Source organism: Rhinoderma darwinii, chromosome 2, assembly GCF_050947455.1.
Source record: "Rhinoderma darwinii isolate aRhiDar2 chromosome 2, aRhiDar2.hap1, whole genome shotgun sequence".
In the NCBI taxonomy this organism is placed as follows: Eukaryota; Metazoa; Chordata; class Amphibia; order Anura; family Rhinodermatidae; genus Rhinoderma; species Rhinoderma darwinii.
This window is the reverse complement of record NC_134688.1, coordinates 272,982,475-273,001,049: the sequence shown is the minus strand read 5'-3', so window position 1 is coordinate 273,001,049 and position 18,575 is coordinate 272,982,475. Positions and strand designations below refer to the sequence as shown.

The 18,575-nt window shown below is 42.6% G+C and overlaps 1 protein-coding gene across 1 annotated transcript in view; it reads right to left on the bottom strand.

The window, feature by feature from the left end:
* GRIK3 (glutamate ionotropic receptor kainate type subunit 3) overlaps positions 1–18,575 on the bottom strand; it is a 472,269-nt gene that overhangs the window by 184,500 nt on the left and 269,194 nt on the right. Inside the window, exon 6 of the mRNA XM_075853264.1 lies at positions 7,429–7,602. Within this exon, the coding sequence (XP_075709379.1) occupies positions 7,429–7,602 (174 nt within the window). The remainder of the gene's footprint in view (positions 1–7,428; positions 7,603–18,575) is intronic.

Genomic DNA, 18,575 nt, shown 5'->3' with positions numbered 1-18,575 from the left:
ATGGAAAATACTGACCAATAACTGCCGTTTGGAAGTGGCCTTGTGTTATTGTCTTTGGGCATTTTTATACGGTCTGTCAGGCAATCGGTACATTTATTGTTTGAGTGCCGTGCAGAGTTCATGTACGGTACTGCTTACTGATCCCCTAGCTTTCTTTCCACGCTTTGCATATGGTTTCCAATGTTGTATGCAGGTGTTTAGTGTTGAAACACTGCTATAAAAAAACGTAATGTAAACTAACTCAATTGAAAAACTGAATGTTTTTTTTAATTTCAAAAATAGTGTGGGGTTTTTAGAATCTTTTTTTTTTTTTACTACGGTTCAAAAATGCAGCTGAAACACCCTGTGGAAACCCAGCCTTAGGATTTCAGTACTGCTTATATTCTCTATATCTATCTATTTATCTATCTATCTATCTATCTATCTATCTATCTATCTATCTATCTATCTATCTATCTATCTATCTATCTATCTATCTATCATCTATCTATCTATCTATCTATCTATCTATCTATCTATCTATCTATCTATCTATCTATCTATCTATCTATCTATCTATCTATCTATCCATCTATCTATCCATCTATCTATTGCCTTGATCGAATGCAATATCATAGATGGATGGATGGATGATAGGATAAGGAAAGGATGTTTAGAAAGCTATAATTCTTTGATTCAATAGTGCAATGCCAATAATTTCAATATTTATGGGGCATTAAGATAATCATATTCAAAATAACTCTCAGCAGGAAACACAGTCTCTCTAGTGCAACCTGTAGGTCAATTCCCGATCCTGTATAGAGCCTTGAAACAAGTCTTAGGTTAACATGCAGACACCCATTTGTAAACAGCACTGTTTCTGAGTAGTTTATTTAAAAAAAAATTGAAAGCCCGAGCAGTGCTTTCTCTCACTAGAGTGCATAAAAAGTGTGGGAGTGCCGCACAAAAAGTGCACAAGGATGCGGTCTATCGCAGCCCTTCTATTAAAATAGAGAGGCCCCGCATAACCATTCCCCAACCCTCCGAATCATCGGCATAGATGATCGAGGATCAATGATCCCCCCTTGCCGGAGCTTAGGGAAACCCAAACACACTCCAAGGCTTCTACCTGGGCTGCCACAACAGTGTCCATCTTGTAGCCTGCATCAAGTGAGCCCTAATCTACCCGCCACTCAGTCCCTGCCTACTTGCACGGCCCATCCTAGGCGACGGCGTACAACTGGGCGACGGTCCCTACGCTCAATAAGTGCACGACAGTCAAACAGACAAGGGTACACAGAAGCTAAGGGAAATGGGGCAGTTGCCCACGGCAACACTGTGAGCAACAAGAGTAGTGAACGAGCCGAGTCAAACCAGGAGTGTACGAGGTACCAAACGCAGAGCAGGAGAGTAGTCAGTAAAGCCAGGGTCAATTTGAAGCAGAGGTCAATAGTACAAGCAGGAACAGCAGAGCCAGGAAACCAGACAGAATCACAGGCAACGAAGAGCAGGAAATTAAGGTATAAATAGACAGAGGACGGGAGCTAGCCCCGTCTGGCCAGGCTTTGATAGGTTCTCCCACTCCTCAGCCTACCAGCCTGAGTGGTAGCAGATGGAGTCACTCTATCAGACCTAGGAGCAGATGCAGACTGATTAATCACAGGCGTCGACACAGAAGCTGTGTCTGGCAGATCCTTTACAGTACACCCCCTTTTATGAGGGGCCACTGGACCCTTCCTAGGTGGACCTGGCATATTGGGGAACCGAAGATGTAACCTCCTGAGCAATACCCCAGCGTGAACATCCTGGGCGGGTACCCAAGTCCTCTCCTCGGGCCCGTATCTTCTCCAATGGACCAGGTACTGGAGGGAGCCTTGGACCATCCTGCTATCCACAATCTTAGCCACCTCGAATTCTACCCCTTCAGGGGTGAGAGCAGGGACCGGAGGTTTCCTCGAGGTAGCCAAGGACGGGGAGCAGTGTTTCAGGAGGGAGGCATGAAACACGTCGGAAACACGCCGGAAGGAGACAGGGTTAAGGACCTCAATGACCTTGTACGGCCCTATATACAGGGGAGCAAATTTTTGGGACGGAACTTTAAGATGCACATTTTTTTAAGATAGCCACACCAGATCCCTGACCACAAACAAGGGGTTAGCAGAACGTCTTCTATCTGTCTGAGTCTTTTGTATGCTCTGGGACGCCTCTAGGTTCTTCTGAACCTGGGCCCAGACTGTGCACAGTTCCCGATGAACTACATCTACCTCGGCATTGTTGGAACCACCAGGTGAAACGGAGGAGAACCGTGGATTAAACCCAAAATTACAGAAAAAGGGGGAGACCCCTGACGAGTTACTGACCCGGTTATTAAGGGAAAATTCGGCGAGGGGAATGAATGAGACCCAATCATATTGACAGTCGGAGATAAAACACCTTAAATATTGTTCTAGAGACTGATTACTCCTCTCAGTTTGACCATTAGTTTCAGGATGGAAGGCCGAGGAGAAGGACAGATCAATCTCCAACTTTTTACAGAAAGCTCTCCAAAACAATGAAACAAATTGTACCCCTCTGTCAGAAACAATATTGACAGGAACCCCATGGAGACGCAGGATGTGTTTGACAAACAAGGTAGCTAACGTCTTGGCTTTGGGTAGTTTCTTGAGGGGCACAAAGTAGCACATCTTACTGAAGCGGTCTACTACAACCCACACCACCGACTTGCCTTGAGATGGAGGCAGATCGGTGATAAAATCCATGGAGATATGGGTCCAAGGTCTCTGGGGAATGGGCAAAGAACATAGTAAGCCCGCTGGTCGGGATCTGGGAGTCTTGAACATAGCACAAATTTCACAAGCGGCGTCGTAGGCCTTAACCTCTTTAGGCAACCCAGGCCACCAATAGTTTCTAGCAATGAGATGCTTGGTACCCAGGATGCCTGGGTGGCCAGATAGTGCAGAGTCCTGATTTTCCCTGAGTACCCTTAGCCGTAATTGCAGGGGAACATACAGCTTGTTCTCAGGAAGGTTCCCAGGAGCTGAACATTGACCAGCCACAATTTCGGAGACTAAGTCAGAATCAACAGAGGATATGATTATACCTGGGGGCAAAACACAAGCAGGATCTTCCTTCGAAGGAGGGCTGGCCATGAAGCTACGCGACAGTGCATCAGCATTAATAATTTTAGACCCAGCCCTATAGGTGACCACAAAGTTAAATCTAGTAAAAAACAACGCCCATTGAGCTTGTCTTGGGTTTAGCCTCTGGGCAGATTCTAGGAAAACCAGATTCTTGTGGTCGGTAAGGACAGTTACCTGGTGCCTAGCCCCCTCCAAGAAGTGGCGGCACTCTTCAAATGCCCATTTAATGGCTAAGAGTTCGCGGTTGCCCACGTCATAGTTATTCTCAGTGGGAGAGAACTTCCTGGAGAAGTCGGCACAGGGACGGAGATGGGTGAGGGACCTGGTACCCTGGGACAAGACATTACCCACTCCCACCTCGGAGGCGTCAACCTCCACGATAAATGGCTCCATTTGGTTAGGCTGAATCAGCACTGGAGCACAGATAAAGCACTTCTTAAGGATCTCAAAAGCCTGGACCGCCTCCGGAGGCCAGTGGAGGAGATCAGCATCTTTGCGAGTAAGATCCGTAAGAGGCTTAGCGACGACCAAGAAGTTAGCAACAAATCTCCTGTAATAATTAGCAAACCCCAGGAAGCACTGTAACGCCTTCAGGGAGGCAGGTTGGACCCATTCCGCCACAGCCTGAACCTTGGCAGGGTCCATGCGGAATTCATTAGGAGTGAGGATTTGACCCAAAAATGGTATCTCCTGCACCCCAAACACACATTTTTCGGATTTAGCAAAGAGTTTGTTTTCCCAAAGGGCCTGGAGCACCTTCCTGAAATGCTCAGTGTGGGAGGACCAGTCCTTGGAAAACACAAGTATGTCATAAGGGACACTACAAGAAATACCCCCAGGTAGTCTCTTAAAATCTCATTTATGAAATTCTGGAAGACCACGGGAGCATTACACAACCCAAAGGGCATGACGAGGTATTCGAAATGACCTTCGGGCGTGTGAAACGCAGTCTTCCACCCATCACCTTCTCTGATTCGGATAAGGTTATAAGCCCACCGAAGATCAAACTTAGAGAAACATTGGGCCCCCTGAACCTGATTGAAGAGATCAGGAATCAAAGGAAGGAGATACTGGTTCCTTACAGTGACCTTATTCAAGTTTCGGTAATCGATGCACGGCCTAAGACCACCATCCTTCTTCCCTACGAAGAAGAAGCCAGCACCTACCGGAGAAGTAGAGGGACAAATCTAACCCTTGGCCAGGCTTTCCTGGATATATTCTCTAATGGCTTCACATTCGGGACAATAGAGATTAAATATCCTACCCTCAGTGAGCTTAGCTCCTGGTACCAAATCGATTGCACTATCGTATTCTCTATGAGGAGGTAACACTTCGGAGGCCTTTTTAGAAAAAACATCAGCGAAGTCCTGAATAAACTCAGGTAGAGTGTTCACCTCCTCAGGGAGAGAAATAAAATTAACAGAAAAACAGGACGTCATGCATTCACTACCCCATTTGGTAAGATCCCCAGTATTCCAGTTAAACGTGGGATTATGCATCAAAACCAAATCGGACGATAATCACTGCATCACCAGTACAGAGCACTGCTCCAAATGAATGGAGCCAACAATGAGTTCAAAAACAGGGGTATGCTGCGTAAAATAACCATTAGCAAGTGGAGTGGAGTCGATACCCACTACCGGGACAGGTTTAGGCAAATCAAACAATGGCATAGCTAGAGACATAGCAAATTCCACAGACATAATATTAGCAGAAGACCCTGAATCCACGAAGGCACTGGCGGGGGCAGACCTACCCTCAAAAGAGACCTGAAAGGGAAGCAAGATCTTATTAGGTTTCATCTTTACGGGAAATACCTGTGCGCCCAAGCGACCTCCCCGATGGTCACTTAGTCGTGGAAGTTTTCCGGCTGCTTATTCTTACGCCTTGGACAGTTGTTCACTTGATGCTTGTCATCCCCACAGTAGAAGCAGAGACCATTCTTCCTGCGGAGCTCTCTACATTGTTGGGGAGACACGGAGGCCCCGAGTTGCATTGGTTCATCCGAGATTCCCGTGGAAGAACGAAGCAACGGAACCTCGAGAGGCATCATGGGGGAGCCAGAGGAGAAGGCACAAAAATGTTCAAGTCGTCGTTCCCTGAGACATCGGTCAAGACGTACCGCTAAAGCCATAACCTGATCTAGAGAGTCAGAAGAGGGATAGCTAACTAATAGGTCTTTCAGGGCGTTCGACAGACCCAATCTAAACTGGCACTTCAAGGCAGGGTCATTCCACCGAGAAGCTACGCACCACTTCCTAAAGTCAGAACAGTACTCCTCAACGGGTCTCTTACCCTGACGTAAGGTCACCAGCTCACTCTCGGCAAAGGCAGTCTCGTCATAGATGAGCCCGAGAGCAGAAAAAAAAGGAAGGAAAGTTCAGGGGCATCAGGAGCCAAGGAGAAGGCCCATTCTTGGGGGCCGTCCTGGAGCCAGGACATAATTATACCCACTCTCTGGCTCTCAGAAGTGGGGTCTTAATCGAAAATAGAGCCTACAACTCTCCCGAAAGGAGAAAAAAGTCTTCCGGTCCCCTGAGAACCGGTCAGGCAACTTGAGGTGGGGTTCAAGAGGTGAGGTGGAGGGCACTACCTGGTTAGCATCATGCTTGTTGCACCTCTGAGCCAGGGCTTGGACCTGTAGGGAGAGACCCTGCATTTGCTGAGCCGGGGTCTCAAGGGGGTCCATAGTTGTGTAGGAACCAGGGTAGAAAAGGTATATGGGCCTGTGATTATGTAATGTCGGGTTAGGGAGACAGACAGATGAGCCGTAATCTACCCGCCACTCAGTCCCTGCCTACTGGCACAGCCCGTCCTAGGCGACGGCGTACAACTGGGCGACGGTCCCTACGCTCAATAAGTGCATGACAGACAAACAGACAAGGGTACACAGAAGCTAAGGGAAATGGGGCAGTTGCCCACGGCAACACCATGATCAACAAGAGTAGTGAACGAGCCGAGTCAAACCAGGAGTGTACGAGGTACCAAACGCAGAGCAGGAGAGTAGTCAGTAAAGCCAGGGTCAATTTGAAGCAGAGGTCAATAGTACAAGCAGGAACAGCAGAACCAGGAAAACAGACTGAATCACAGGCAAGGAAGAGCAGGAAATGAAGGTATAAATAGACAGAGGGCGGGAGCTAGCTCCGTCTGGCCAGGCTTTGATAGGTTCTCCCACTCCTCAGCCTACCAGCCTGAGTGGTAGCAGATGGAGTCACTCTATCAGACCTAGGAGCAGATGCAGACTGATTAATCACGGGCGTCGACACAGAAGCTGTGTCTGGCAGATCCTTTACAGCCGGGTTGCAGGGGAAAACAGAACCAGATGGCCACACATTTTCCCACTAGACCTCAGGAGGGTCCCAATAGGGCACCGCATCCCGAAAATCCTTGTGACAAAACACACAGTGAAAAAACAAAATCAAATAAGTGGATGTGCACTGTGATACAGCCTGGACATCTGCCAGGTATAAAAAATTCCTGGTCACCTACAAATGGTACCTTTAAACCAAATGCGTACACCACAGCGATGACCATTGCGGTTCCCTGCCCTCACCTCGGCGTTCAATCATCCCTCTATGATGGACTGCACTCCACCGGCAGAGATGATTAGTAACCTCAGCTTGTGCAAGTACTACACTTGATCTTAGCCAAAAGGCAGAGAAGCGAGTATGTGTTTCTGAGTGATTGTTGCTCCTTATCAGTAAAGAGTAGGTCTCTGCTTGGCTGAGCGAGATGCCTTAGAATCAACTCCTTGAAGGTAATTGATTTTCCTTGTGGTGATCCAGCTAGTAGAGAGCCTTAAGGGTAATGCTCCCTGGGAAAAAGTATGCAAAATAGCTCTTCTCCAGAAAGAAGAAAACTGTCTCTCTAGCACCTCCCAATAGATACTTCAAAGGAATCTCAAAAAGTCAGCCAGATCCCTACTCTATACTGATAAGGAGCAACTACTCCTAAACAGTGCTGTCTATAGATGTGTCCCTCTGGTTTGCCAGAGTCATGTTTCAAGACTCTATAAAGAGTTGGACTTACAGGATAGTATTTCTTCATTGAAGAGCTATTTTGCATTGTTTACCCACAGAGCATTGCTCATAAGATTCCCTACCAGCTGGATATCAGCAAGGAGAACCAGTACCTTCCAAAAGATATTCATAGGGACAAATAATATCTTCCTTTTTGCCTGTTCTCAGGGCTCCCCCCATCTTGCCACAATGAGCAGAAAATAAATAAAATCAATATTAAATCAACCTCAATTAATATCTACTTTACTTAATGGGTCTACTAACTAGCTCTTTGACTCAGTTTTCCGTACCGTCATTATTCCATCCAGTAGACCAGTCTCTGGCTTGGGTGGGGGTTGTAGACGTTCCATTGACCACTTATCTGATATGGTGCTCACATAAGGGTTTTCCACATTCAGAATCCGGAAACCAGTTAAATTCACTCCAGAGTAACGATATGGTTCCAGGTCCAATGCATAGAGGTCCTGTCCAGGAACATAAGAATACTGTTAGAGCAATACCACTGAATCATGTATTTTTTTTTTAAATATAGAAATTCATCATCTTTATTAAAATTTGCAAACAGTTGAGATATGAAAAAGCTAGGCTTTTTCTTAAAGGAAGCACAAACAATTTATATGATTTATGCCTTTGAAGAAGTCCTCAAGTGAAAACACAACTTTCCATGTCTGCATTCCCCACCTGGCTATATACAACACTCTACACTTATTTTATGTATTCTGCACTTACTTTTTCACTTGCTGCCTTGTCTGTGCTTTAAACAAGCTAATCTTGATTCTTAGATTTCCCCAACTTTCTCTCCCTTTCTGCTTTGCTATCAATCCCATGATGCTTCAGCACAGCATCTCATGACTAGCTAAAGACCATACCATTTCTGCATGCGGGGGGACACTGTGATTATCATTCTCTCTATAGTCTCCTAAATAAGCTGAGAAACCATAAGTATACTGACATGGGGGCTGCACTATATTCTTCTACATTATATCTGTGTGACAGGAACCTAAGTGGTAGCTGATTACAGGGGCGTAGCTAGGGGGTGCAGGCGGGGCATGTGCTCCAGGGCAACTTAGAGGGGGGCACCAGCGCCACTCCCTCCTGCACTATAATTGTACCTGCGTCTATAGGACACAGGCAAAATTAGAAGTAATGAATGGCCGGGTAAGTTCCATGCCCGGCCATTCAGCGCCTTTCTACGAGTGAAGCAGCGAGATACATGGCGCCGCATGCGTCGTTGAAAGGCGCTAATTGACAGGGAAAGTCATCCTGCCCTGCCAATCAGCGCCTTTCATAGACGCTTTGTTCAACCCCAGGAGACCTGCGCAGAAGAGAGCAGGTCTCCATTGCCTCTGGACAGCACGGGAACGGGATTAAGGTGAGTTTATATTTATTTTATTTTTTTATCGTAATAAAAAAGTGTGTGGCATTATCTATGGGGGGGGTGGCTTTATTTACAGGGGTGGCTTTATCTACAGGGGGGGACTTTATATACGATAGGGGGCTTTATCTATGGGGGGGCTCTATCTACATGGGGGCTATATACTGGGGTGGGCTATATGTGGAGCACTATAAACAGGGGTGGGCTATAACTACAGGGGGGCTATATACAGGGGTGAGCTATCTGTGGAGCACTATATACAGGGGTGGGCTATATGTGAAGCACTATATACAGGGGTGGGCTATATGGGGGCACTATCTAAAGGGGGCTCTATGGGGGGCACTATCTACAGGGGGCTCTATGGCAGGCACTATCTACAGGGAGCACGGTGTGTGTGTGTGGGACACGGTGTATGATGCTATTATAATTAGAGGTGCAGTTTATGGCACTACTATATCTGGGGCGTAGTGTGTGGTATAATGAGAACTTTATCTTTGTTTATAGGTGTAGAAATGTTGGAAAAGTGAGAAGCTGAAGACATCTGAGCGGCAAACTGCAGAAATGGGCTGTGACCGGGAGAAGTCATCATAGAGGTCTGGACCACATGGAGAAAAATAACTAGAATCTGAGACGTCCCCGGTGAGTCACTTAATGCACATGTTTATTCTGCCTCTAATCATGGCTGCAGTCACTGTATGATCTGCAGCGAGATGATGGGTGGTATGATTATGATATGATTTTTTGTGTGAAACAGCATCTCCCAGCATATCCTTACCATTGTTTGGGCCATGCTGGGAGCTGGAAACAATTTAGTGCAAACCTATATGGCAGGGGTTGCACTAAATTGGGCTGTATTTGTGCTGGTATTGTATGTATGTACTGAGCTTGGTTCTGGTACTATATATATATATATATATATATATATATATATATATATATATATATATATATATATATATATACATATATATATATACATATACACTGAGCTTGGTTCTGGGGCTGTATTTATGTACTGAGCTTGGTTCTGGTGCTGTATATATGTAATGAGCTTTGTTCTGGTGTTGTTTATAGAACTGTATTGCTTGTAAAATGTACAAATGTTTTTATGCTCAAGTTACATTAAAAAAATGTGGAAAATAAATGACACGGCATTGATTGTTAGAGAAAATAAACATGGCGAGGGGGAAGGAGATGTCGGGAAAGAGGTTGGGGGGGTGCCAAACTGAAGCTTTATCCCGGGTGCTGGAGAACCTAGCTACGCCTCTGGCTGATGATAGAAGTTTCTTTCCCTCTCTGTGTAAAACTAGTGTGGTACAAGAACTGCTGAAGTCTGTGATGGGTGAGACATAGATCTCCATCGACTCAAGTAGAGAAAGTGTGTCACCGAGCCTGATTCACACTGCTGCTAAGCAACCATTCCAGTCTGATATATAGAGATAGAAGCAGCAATAAAAATAAGGTGAGAGACTGACACATGGAATACCATAATAGTACAGATGGGAAAGTTTCATTTTGGCCAGAGTGCACTTTAAAGGCTATGGACACTTTGACATGGAAAAATTATTTTTACATATGTCAGTGGTTCCCTGGAGAAAATAAAAAGTTTCCCTAAGGCTCAGGTTGCAAGCCCCATTTCTTCATTTATGCATTCATTCATTCCCTCATTCCTTCCTTCCTTCCTTCCTTCCTTCCTTCCTTCCTTCCTTCCTTCCTTCCTTCCTTCCTTCCTTCATTCATTCATTCATTCATTCATTCATTCTCAGACCCCCTGATATTAAGTTCACAACCTGCTCCTAGTTTCAGACTTTTCTCATGTAGGGTTGTCCCTCCTAGTAATACTTCCTGGATGTGAGTTTTGTGGCTTCGGGATGCTGCCACCTTCTCTAGCTCTTATGTATCAGCACAGCTTCATCATCTTCACGTATAAATAGAGCAACAAATGCCTAAAGACTTACCTAATCCTGGTTCTCTTAGAATGTGCATTACTAGGGTGCATATTTAGCGTACAGCTTTTTACCTCCCCAATCAGTATAACACACACTATTTAATTACTAGCAGACAGTTATCTATATAGGGCCCTTTTCATAAGTGTTTTTTTTAAAGGACCCATATCATATACAAGGTCTAGTATTTGGTTGTCATTGGTATCTAGACTGCCTAGTTGTTGGAACCCAGTAGTCTAAGAAAATTGAGACTCTGGTGCCAATAATCTGCCTTTATTTTGTTTCTTCAGAAAGGTCCTTCTTAAAACGATAATGTCCATAGTGCTGATACAAATCCTGACTGTAGCAAATCAAGAAAAAATTTAAGGCATTCTCAGCATTTGCTATCAGGGAAGAGCAGAACAAATTCTAAAAAAATTGAAACCTTACGGAACGGAGACAAACGGAAACTATTTGCAACGGAAGCATTACCATTGCAATCAATGGTAATGCAAACGGAAGCTATGGTTTCAATTTGCCTTTCCGTTTATGGGTTCCTCTTACGGAACGGTCTAGTGGAACCCATGAACAGACAGGTGACGCTGATGTGGACAGGCCCTAAGCTAACAGTCTCTCTAAACATGAAGCAGCTAAAAAATAAAACATAAACACAATATTTAAAAAACAAAACAAAAGCAACACACATTATTGGAAAAACACAAGCAGTAAAAAGTATATAAATAGTCGTACCTCTATAACTGTAAAAATACATACTATAAAAAACACATTATTTAAGGTGATCAGTTATTGGCTTAAAAATATAATGTCAGAATCCCATGGAATCCCCATGAATGCCTATTTCCACTATAATTTTAAGTTAAATGCTAAATTGTATGTACACTAAATAATAACTAAACTAACCTAACAGACCTAATAACTCTACAGCATGCAAAAAAAAAAAAATAAAGGCCTTATTTAACCATGTCAAAGTAAAAGTTCTTGGACTGCAGGTAGACAAAAATAAAGAAAATAATTTTGGTCGTTACCCCTTTCACGACTACCATACGGCTATATATGTTCTAACAGCCGATGTCCTGTGCACTTAGCATGTATATAGACGTTTGCAGCGTGCATCCTGGTTTAATGAGTGCAGAAGCTGCTTCAGCGTGAGCAGCTCTGCACTAATCTATGTGTCGGCTCTCTCTACAATTACCAACACCTCTGACTTAGTTTCATAAAACAAACTTTTTTTTTTAATGAAACTAAAGTTACAAGTGCTGCTCTGCTCACAATGAAGCAGTCTGCACTTTTCTCTCTCCCTGGTGTGTGTCAGCACCTCCACCCCTCCTTCTCCCTCCATCGGATTCTGCCTAGAGATAACGGAGCCAGAGTGCTCGTTATCTGGGCAGATAAGGTACTAAAAGTTTTGTTTTAACGCTTTAGTCTTCTTCTCTCTCCTGGGGAGTGAAGGAGGCTAACTGTTAAAGAGCTGCAACAGTGTGTGTGTATATATATATATATATATATATATATATATATATATATGTACATACATACATACACACACACACACACACACACACACACATAAATAACACAGATAAATATATAAAAAAATAGAAAATTGTTTTTTTTCCCATTTTTAGTGATTTGTCTGCTTATAATAAAAATTTTAAATATGGAATTAATTAAACGAATCTAGAAAATTAAAGCCTCATAAGTTTTGTAAAAAAAAAAGTTAAAATAGTTAGGATATTCAAAGCGGTTGCAAATTTATTATAGTTTAAAGAAGTGCACATCAGAAATTGAAAATTTGACCTGGACATAGGGGCATCAATGACCCTTGGTCATGAAAGTGTTAAAGTAAATGTCCACCTTTTAACATAATGCTATTTTTAAGTCCAAAATTATGTGCTGATTAATGTCATAATGTATAAATTTATAGGTGTCAGAGTTCTATTTTTCTGATACAGAGCTCCAAAGCCTTTACTTCACTTCATACCGCTATAGAGTTTAATGATAAAATAAGAGAAGAGCTGCTTACAACTTTAGAGCTCAGAAGTTTACTGCATGCTGTAAGTTCAGTGCATAAATCATATGCAGCTGCCTAGTGGTAGCTGCAGGCAACCAAACTTTTATCATTTAACCATATGGCTATGTAGGGATTTGCAGGGTCAGCCTCAGATTTGTGCCACAGAATCTCCACGTCAAATTTTTCGAAAGAAAAATTCTCAGTGTGAACACGGCCTATCAGTGAAATAAAACAAAAAAAAAAAAAATTGTGGAGTTCCTTTGTAATGTTATTTATTGCACATACAAAAAGCTGAAATACACTATATGTACAAAAGTATTTCGACACCTACACGTTACTCCTACAGGAGCTTTTATGACACCTCATTCCAATTCCATAGGCATTATTATGGAGTTGGTGCCATTGCCGCTAAAGCAGCTTTTAACCTTTCTACAAGATATTGTAATTCAATTGCCAGGATTTTTATCTATTCAATCAGAAGTGCATTAGTGCGGTCAAACACTGATGTTGGTGGAGAGGGCCTGGCTCACAATCTCCGTTCTAGTTCAACCCAAAGATTTTTGATGGGGTTAAAGTCAGGGCTCTGTGAAGGTCAGTCAAGTTCTTCCACATTAAGCTCAACCAACCATGCCTTTATGGACCTTGCTGTGTGCACTGGGGCACAGTCATGCTGGAACAGAAAAAGGCCTTCCCCAAACTCTTCCCATAATGTTGGAAGCATTAAATTATCTAAAATGTCTTGGTATGCTAACGCATTAAGGTTTCCCTTCACTGGAACTAAGGGGCCTAGGCCAACCCCTGAAAAACAACTTCATAGCATTATCCCTCATCCACCAAACTTTACAATTGGCACAATGCAGTCAGGCAGGTAACGTTCTCCTGACATTCACCAAACCCAGACTCATCCATCAGGCTGCCAGATAGAGAAGGGTGATTTGTCACTCCACAGAACATGTTTCCACTGCTCCAGAGTCCTGTGGCTGCATGCTTTACACCACTACATCTGATGCTTGGCATTGTGCTTGGTGATGTAAGGCTGGCCTGCAGCTGCTAGGCCATGGAAACCCATGCCATGAAGCTTCCCGCACACAGTTTTTGTGTGGATGTTTATGCCAGAACAGGTGTGGAACTTTCAGTTATTGGGTCAGCAGAGCATTGGTGACTTTTTGCACTATACGCATCAGCACTCGACTGTAACTTTACGTAGTCTGCCACTTCGTGGCTGAGTTGCTGTGGTTTCTAAAAGCTTCAACTTTTCCATAATACCACTCAAAGTTGATTGTGGAATATCTAGGTGGGAAAAAATTTCCTAGACTGACTTGTTTTTAACCCCTTACTGACCCATGACGAAAATACACGTCATGGAGTGGGGGGGAAGTTTGGAGCCCGATCCATACACCCCAACTGTCAGCTGTGTATGACAGCTGACTCGCTGCTCTAACTGCCAGGAACAGCGATTGCGCTGTTCCCGGCCATTTAACTAGTTAAATGCCACGGTTAATAGTGACACCGGCTTTTAAACCGTCAGAAGAAGGGGGTAGGCCTCCTCCGACAGCCCAACGGCCCCCCACAGTGCGATCGAGGGGGCCACCGATGGTTGTCATGGCAGCCCGGCGGCCTAATAAAGGCCCCCAGGTCTGGTCTGCTTTCTGTCTGCCTCTGCTAAGCCATGCCTCCGGCAGGGCTTAGCACAAGCCTGTAAAACTGACAATGTATTGTACTTTTGTATTGCAGTGTATTATATCAGCGATCCAATGATCGCTGGTTCAAGTCCCCAAGGGGGACTAATAAAATGTGTGTGAAAAAAACAGTTAAATACATTTTTCAAAAGTGTCAAAAAAATACAAAAATATTAAAAGTTCAAAAACCCCCCTTTTCCTATTTTTCCCCAAGCACAATGTAAAAAAATAAAACAAAATGGTATCGCCGCATCCGCAAAAGTCTGAACTATTACAATATACTATTATTTAACTTTGATCACATTAGCGCTATAAAGAAACTGAATAAAAAGTGATTAAAAAAATCGTATGTACCAAAAAATTGTACCAATAAAATCTACAACTCAGCCCTGCAAAAAATAAGCCCTCAAACCGCTCAATCGACGGAAAAATAAAAAAGTTATGGCTCTGAGAATGTGATAAAATAGAAAAAAAATTTTAACAGTTTTTTCTTTGTAAAAGTAGTAAAAAATAAAAAAAACTATATAAATTTGGTATCACCGTAATCATATTGAGACACAGAATGAATTTAAGTTTACGTTTTTACCACACAGTGAAAGACGTAAAAACAAAACCCAAAAAAACATGGAGGAATTTTGTTTTTTTCCAATTCCACACCACAAATATTTTTTTTCCGTTTCCCAGTACATCATATGGTACTTTAAATGGTGCCAATAGAAACTATAGCTCCTCCTGCAGAACATAAGCCCTCACACCGCTCTATTGATGGAAAAATAAATACATTATGGCTCTTGGAAGGCAGGGAGTGAAAAACTAAAATATAAAAATGAAAAATGGCTGGGTCGTTAAGGGGTTAAAGGTGGCAGTACAGTACCACGATGGAATTCAGTGAGCTCTTTAGAATGACCCATCCTTACTCAAATGTCTGTAAAGGCAGACTGCATGGCTAGCTGCTGGATTTTATACACCTGTGGTAATGGGACTGAATGAAACACATGAATTCAATGTGTGTCCCAATACTTTTGTTCTTATAGTGTATATAAGTGTACTGTACCGGACTTTTTTTTACCTTTAACCGTTAGGAGGGACTGTATCTTTATAGTGTATAAAACCCAAGAGTAATCTAGCAAAGCGTATCATGCTTGGCATGAATCCAACTGTGTAGGGTTGCCAGACAGAAAGTGGAAGGGTACAGCAAAGAGACGCATCTTAATGCATTCTTTGGCTGAGATGGATGTCTGGCTATTGTGTTTTATCACACAAAGATCTGCTGTTTCAGGAAACCTGATTACTGAGAAAGGGACAGGAAACTGTTAACCTCTTCATGTTATAGTGTGATAGCAACCACAAGGCTTAAAATATCTTAATTTCTTCTTCAAGATGGACTTATTCTTCACAACTTCGGATTACAACCAAGTGAAAAAACAAAAAGCAAGAAAATAAATACATAGTAAAATAAATACACCCATTCATCCTCTACACCCACTTGACTAGGGTGCTGTAGAGATGCTTGGGCTCATGTACAGACTTTAACCCCTGCGCGCACGACGATGTAAAAGTACGTTGTGGTGCGGGGTGTGATGTTTGGAGCGGGCTCACCCACTAAGATCGCTCTGTATGCAGTGGGTGTCAGCTGCGTTTTACAGCTGACACCCGGGACTAACGGCCAGGAACAGCGATTGCATTGTTCCTGGCTGTTTAACCCCTTAGATGCTGCGATCAATCACGATCGCAGCATCTAAGATGTTAGAAAGAGGGGGGTGCCCCCTCTGACAGCTCATCGCCCCCTCCCACGATGCGATTGGGGGTGCGGATGGTTGTCATGGCAGCCCAGGAGCCTAATGAAGGTCCCCGGGATTGCCTTTCTTCATCTCATGTTAAGACCTGCCTCTAAAGCCCGTAAAAATGACAATATACTGAAAATATGCCAATTCAAGTCCCCTAGGGCGTGTTTTAGTTGTAGTCATTACTCTAAAATAATGTAAAAAAATAAAAATAAACAAAATTGGTATTGCCGCTTAAGTAAAAGTCTTTAGTATTACAATATATCATTATTTAACCCATATGGTGAACGCCGTAAAAAATAAAAAATTTAAATGCCAGAATCTCAGTTTCTTGGTCACTTCATATCCCACTAAATATTTAATAAAAAGTGATCAAAAAGTCTCATGTAGCCCAAAATGGTACCAATAAAAACGGAAAAATAAAAATTTTATGGCTCTCAGAATGCGGTGAGAAAACATACATTTTATTTTTAACAATTAGTTTCTTCCTTGTAAAAGTAGTAAAACATAAAAAAAAACTATATAAATTTGGTATCGCCGTAATCATATTGACTGGTAAAATAAAGTTAACATGCCATTTTTACTGTACGGTGAAAGCCCTAAGAACGAAACCCCCCAAAAAGATTGAGGAATCGCCGTTTTTTTCCTATTCCACTCCACAAAGATTATTTTTTTTACAGTTTTCCACTACATTATATGGTACAATAAATGGGGATGTGAAAAACTACAACTCGTCCCACAAAAAACTAGCCCTGATCTTGCTTTTATCAAGTGAAAAATAAAAAAGTTATGGCTTTTGGAAAGTGGGGAGGTAAAAATGAAAACGAAAATCCAAAAAATGGCTGCGTCCTGAATAACCCAAACAAAAAAATACAACACATTACATGACAATGAAAAAAAAAATGCCGGCAGCAGTCTACAAACTATATACATTTTAATAAAGGACTCATTTGTTACATTATAATACATAAAAATGTAATTAATAAGAAGCGATGCCCGAAAATTAGGAAGGCCTTTATTCAGGCAGTTCCTGAAAGCACACATCCCCAGTCCCACGTTAAAGAGCCAGGATGACAGGTCTGTGAGGGTACAACTCCGATCATTACTCAGAGTGCTATGAAGAGAGGTCACCATACATCTAATAGAACCAATCACCCTAATAAGTGGCAAGAACTCCTCACCACTGGCTGCCACAACAGTGCTCCAACAAAAGCCCTTGCACCACCAGACAAAGAAGAAAGGTGGTCAAGCTGCTTCAGGTCCAGGATGTGGCAGAAATGCATGGCATCTCTTCCTCTCACCTACCAGGTACCTCTTACTCCCTCACTCTACTCCATCTATTACTCATTCATCTCCCTAATTATCCCTAATCCTTTAACTTGTACATTCCTTTGCCTTGCCCTACAAACCCATCATACTATGATACACCTGTTCTGTCCGTCTCTTCAACTGTGGCCCTAGATATGTAATGTTACTAGGCAGAACAGTCTGTATACAGATTTAAAAAAGATATAAAACATGAATTTTCAAGTGGTGGACACCAATTGTAAACCCATAGCTTAAATATATTGGAAGGGAGTCTCCGAAAGCCCAAGTTAATTTATTGATAAATTACTTTTAGCCCAGTGTTATCAGGCAACTGGATGTGTGGCACTTTAACCAGAAGTAATTCCTAGCATGGTAAAAAAAAAAGCATTTGATAAATAGTTATATCATATTCGAAATGATTCCGATCCCGAGGCACCAGCTGTAGAAGGAAGCAAGGATTGAGTATGTTTATAAAGCCTCTAACCTACTCCCTCCTGAGTAGAAGCATTCAATTCATCAAGCATTTTTGCATACTACTGCAGTGATGTGCTATTTTCCGGGATAGTCCCTTTTTGTATAAAAGCACTTCTCCAATACTTTGACCTTTACTAGTAGTAGTGAAATACCTCAGAGCTGTGTCCATATACAGGAAAATATATTCTTTCTTGAGTAAATTAAATGTGGCTTCCCATACCAGTATAATAAGTGAAGGATAGTTTACTTTGCTCTTTCACACAGTAAAGGAATAATTTTTTGTATTCTATATACAGTATTTCATGAAATATCATGAGAACTTCTGATCATGCATGCCATGCATACGTACATGGATATTCTATTTTTGGAAATTACCTATATCTTTCCTAGATTGTTCATCAAGTCTAACATGATAAAGAGATCCTTTGGAACTATAACTTTCACTGAGATATTAGTAATGTACAATTTGAGCATAAAGGTTTAGACAACTATCCCTTTCGGACCAATCCCTTTAATAATTGTCTACCTGTCGACAAAGGCATTGGATGATTTATCTTTAATAGTACCTAGAAATATCTAAAAAGACTATAAGTCACTTAAAGGGGTTGTCGGCTTTAGATAAAAAAAAATACAGGAAATTCTGCTGCCTGTATCTGCACATGCACTGAACGTGTTCAGCCATGTTCAGCGCCAGTGCAGAAGAGCAGGCAGTCGGGGAGGGGTTCACGTGGCCATATTACCTTAGTCCCACCATATTAAAAGTTATGGAAAATTGCGCTGTCCACTGTTTACTAAGCCATTCTAGTGGTGGCAGGGAGCCTTGAAATGGAGTGCATGGGTAAGTGATGGGAGTATTTCAG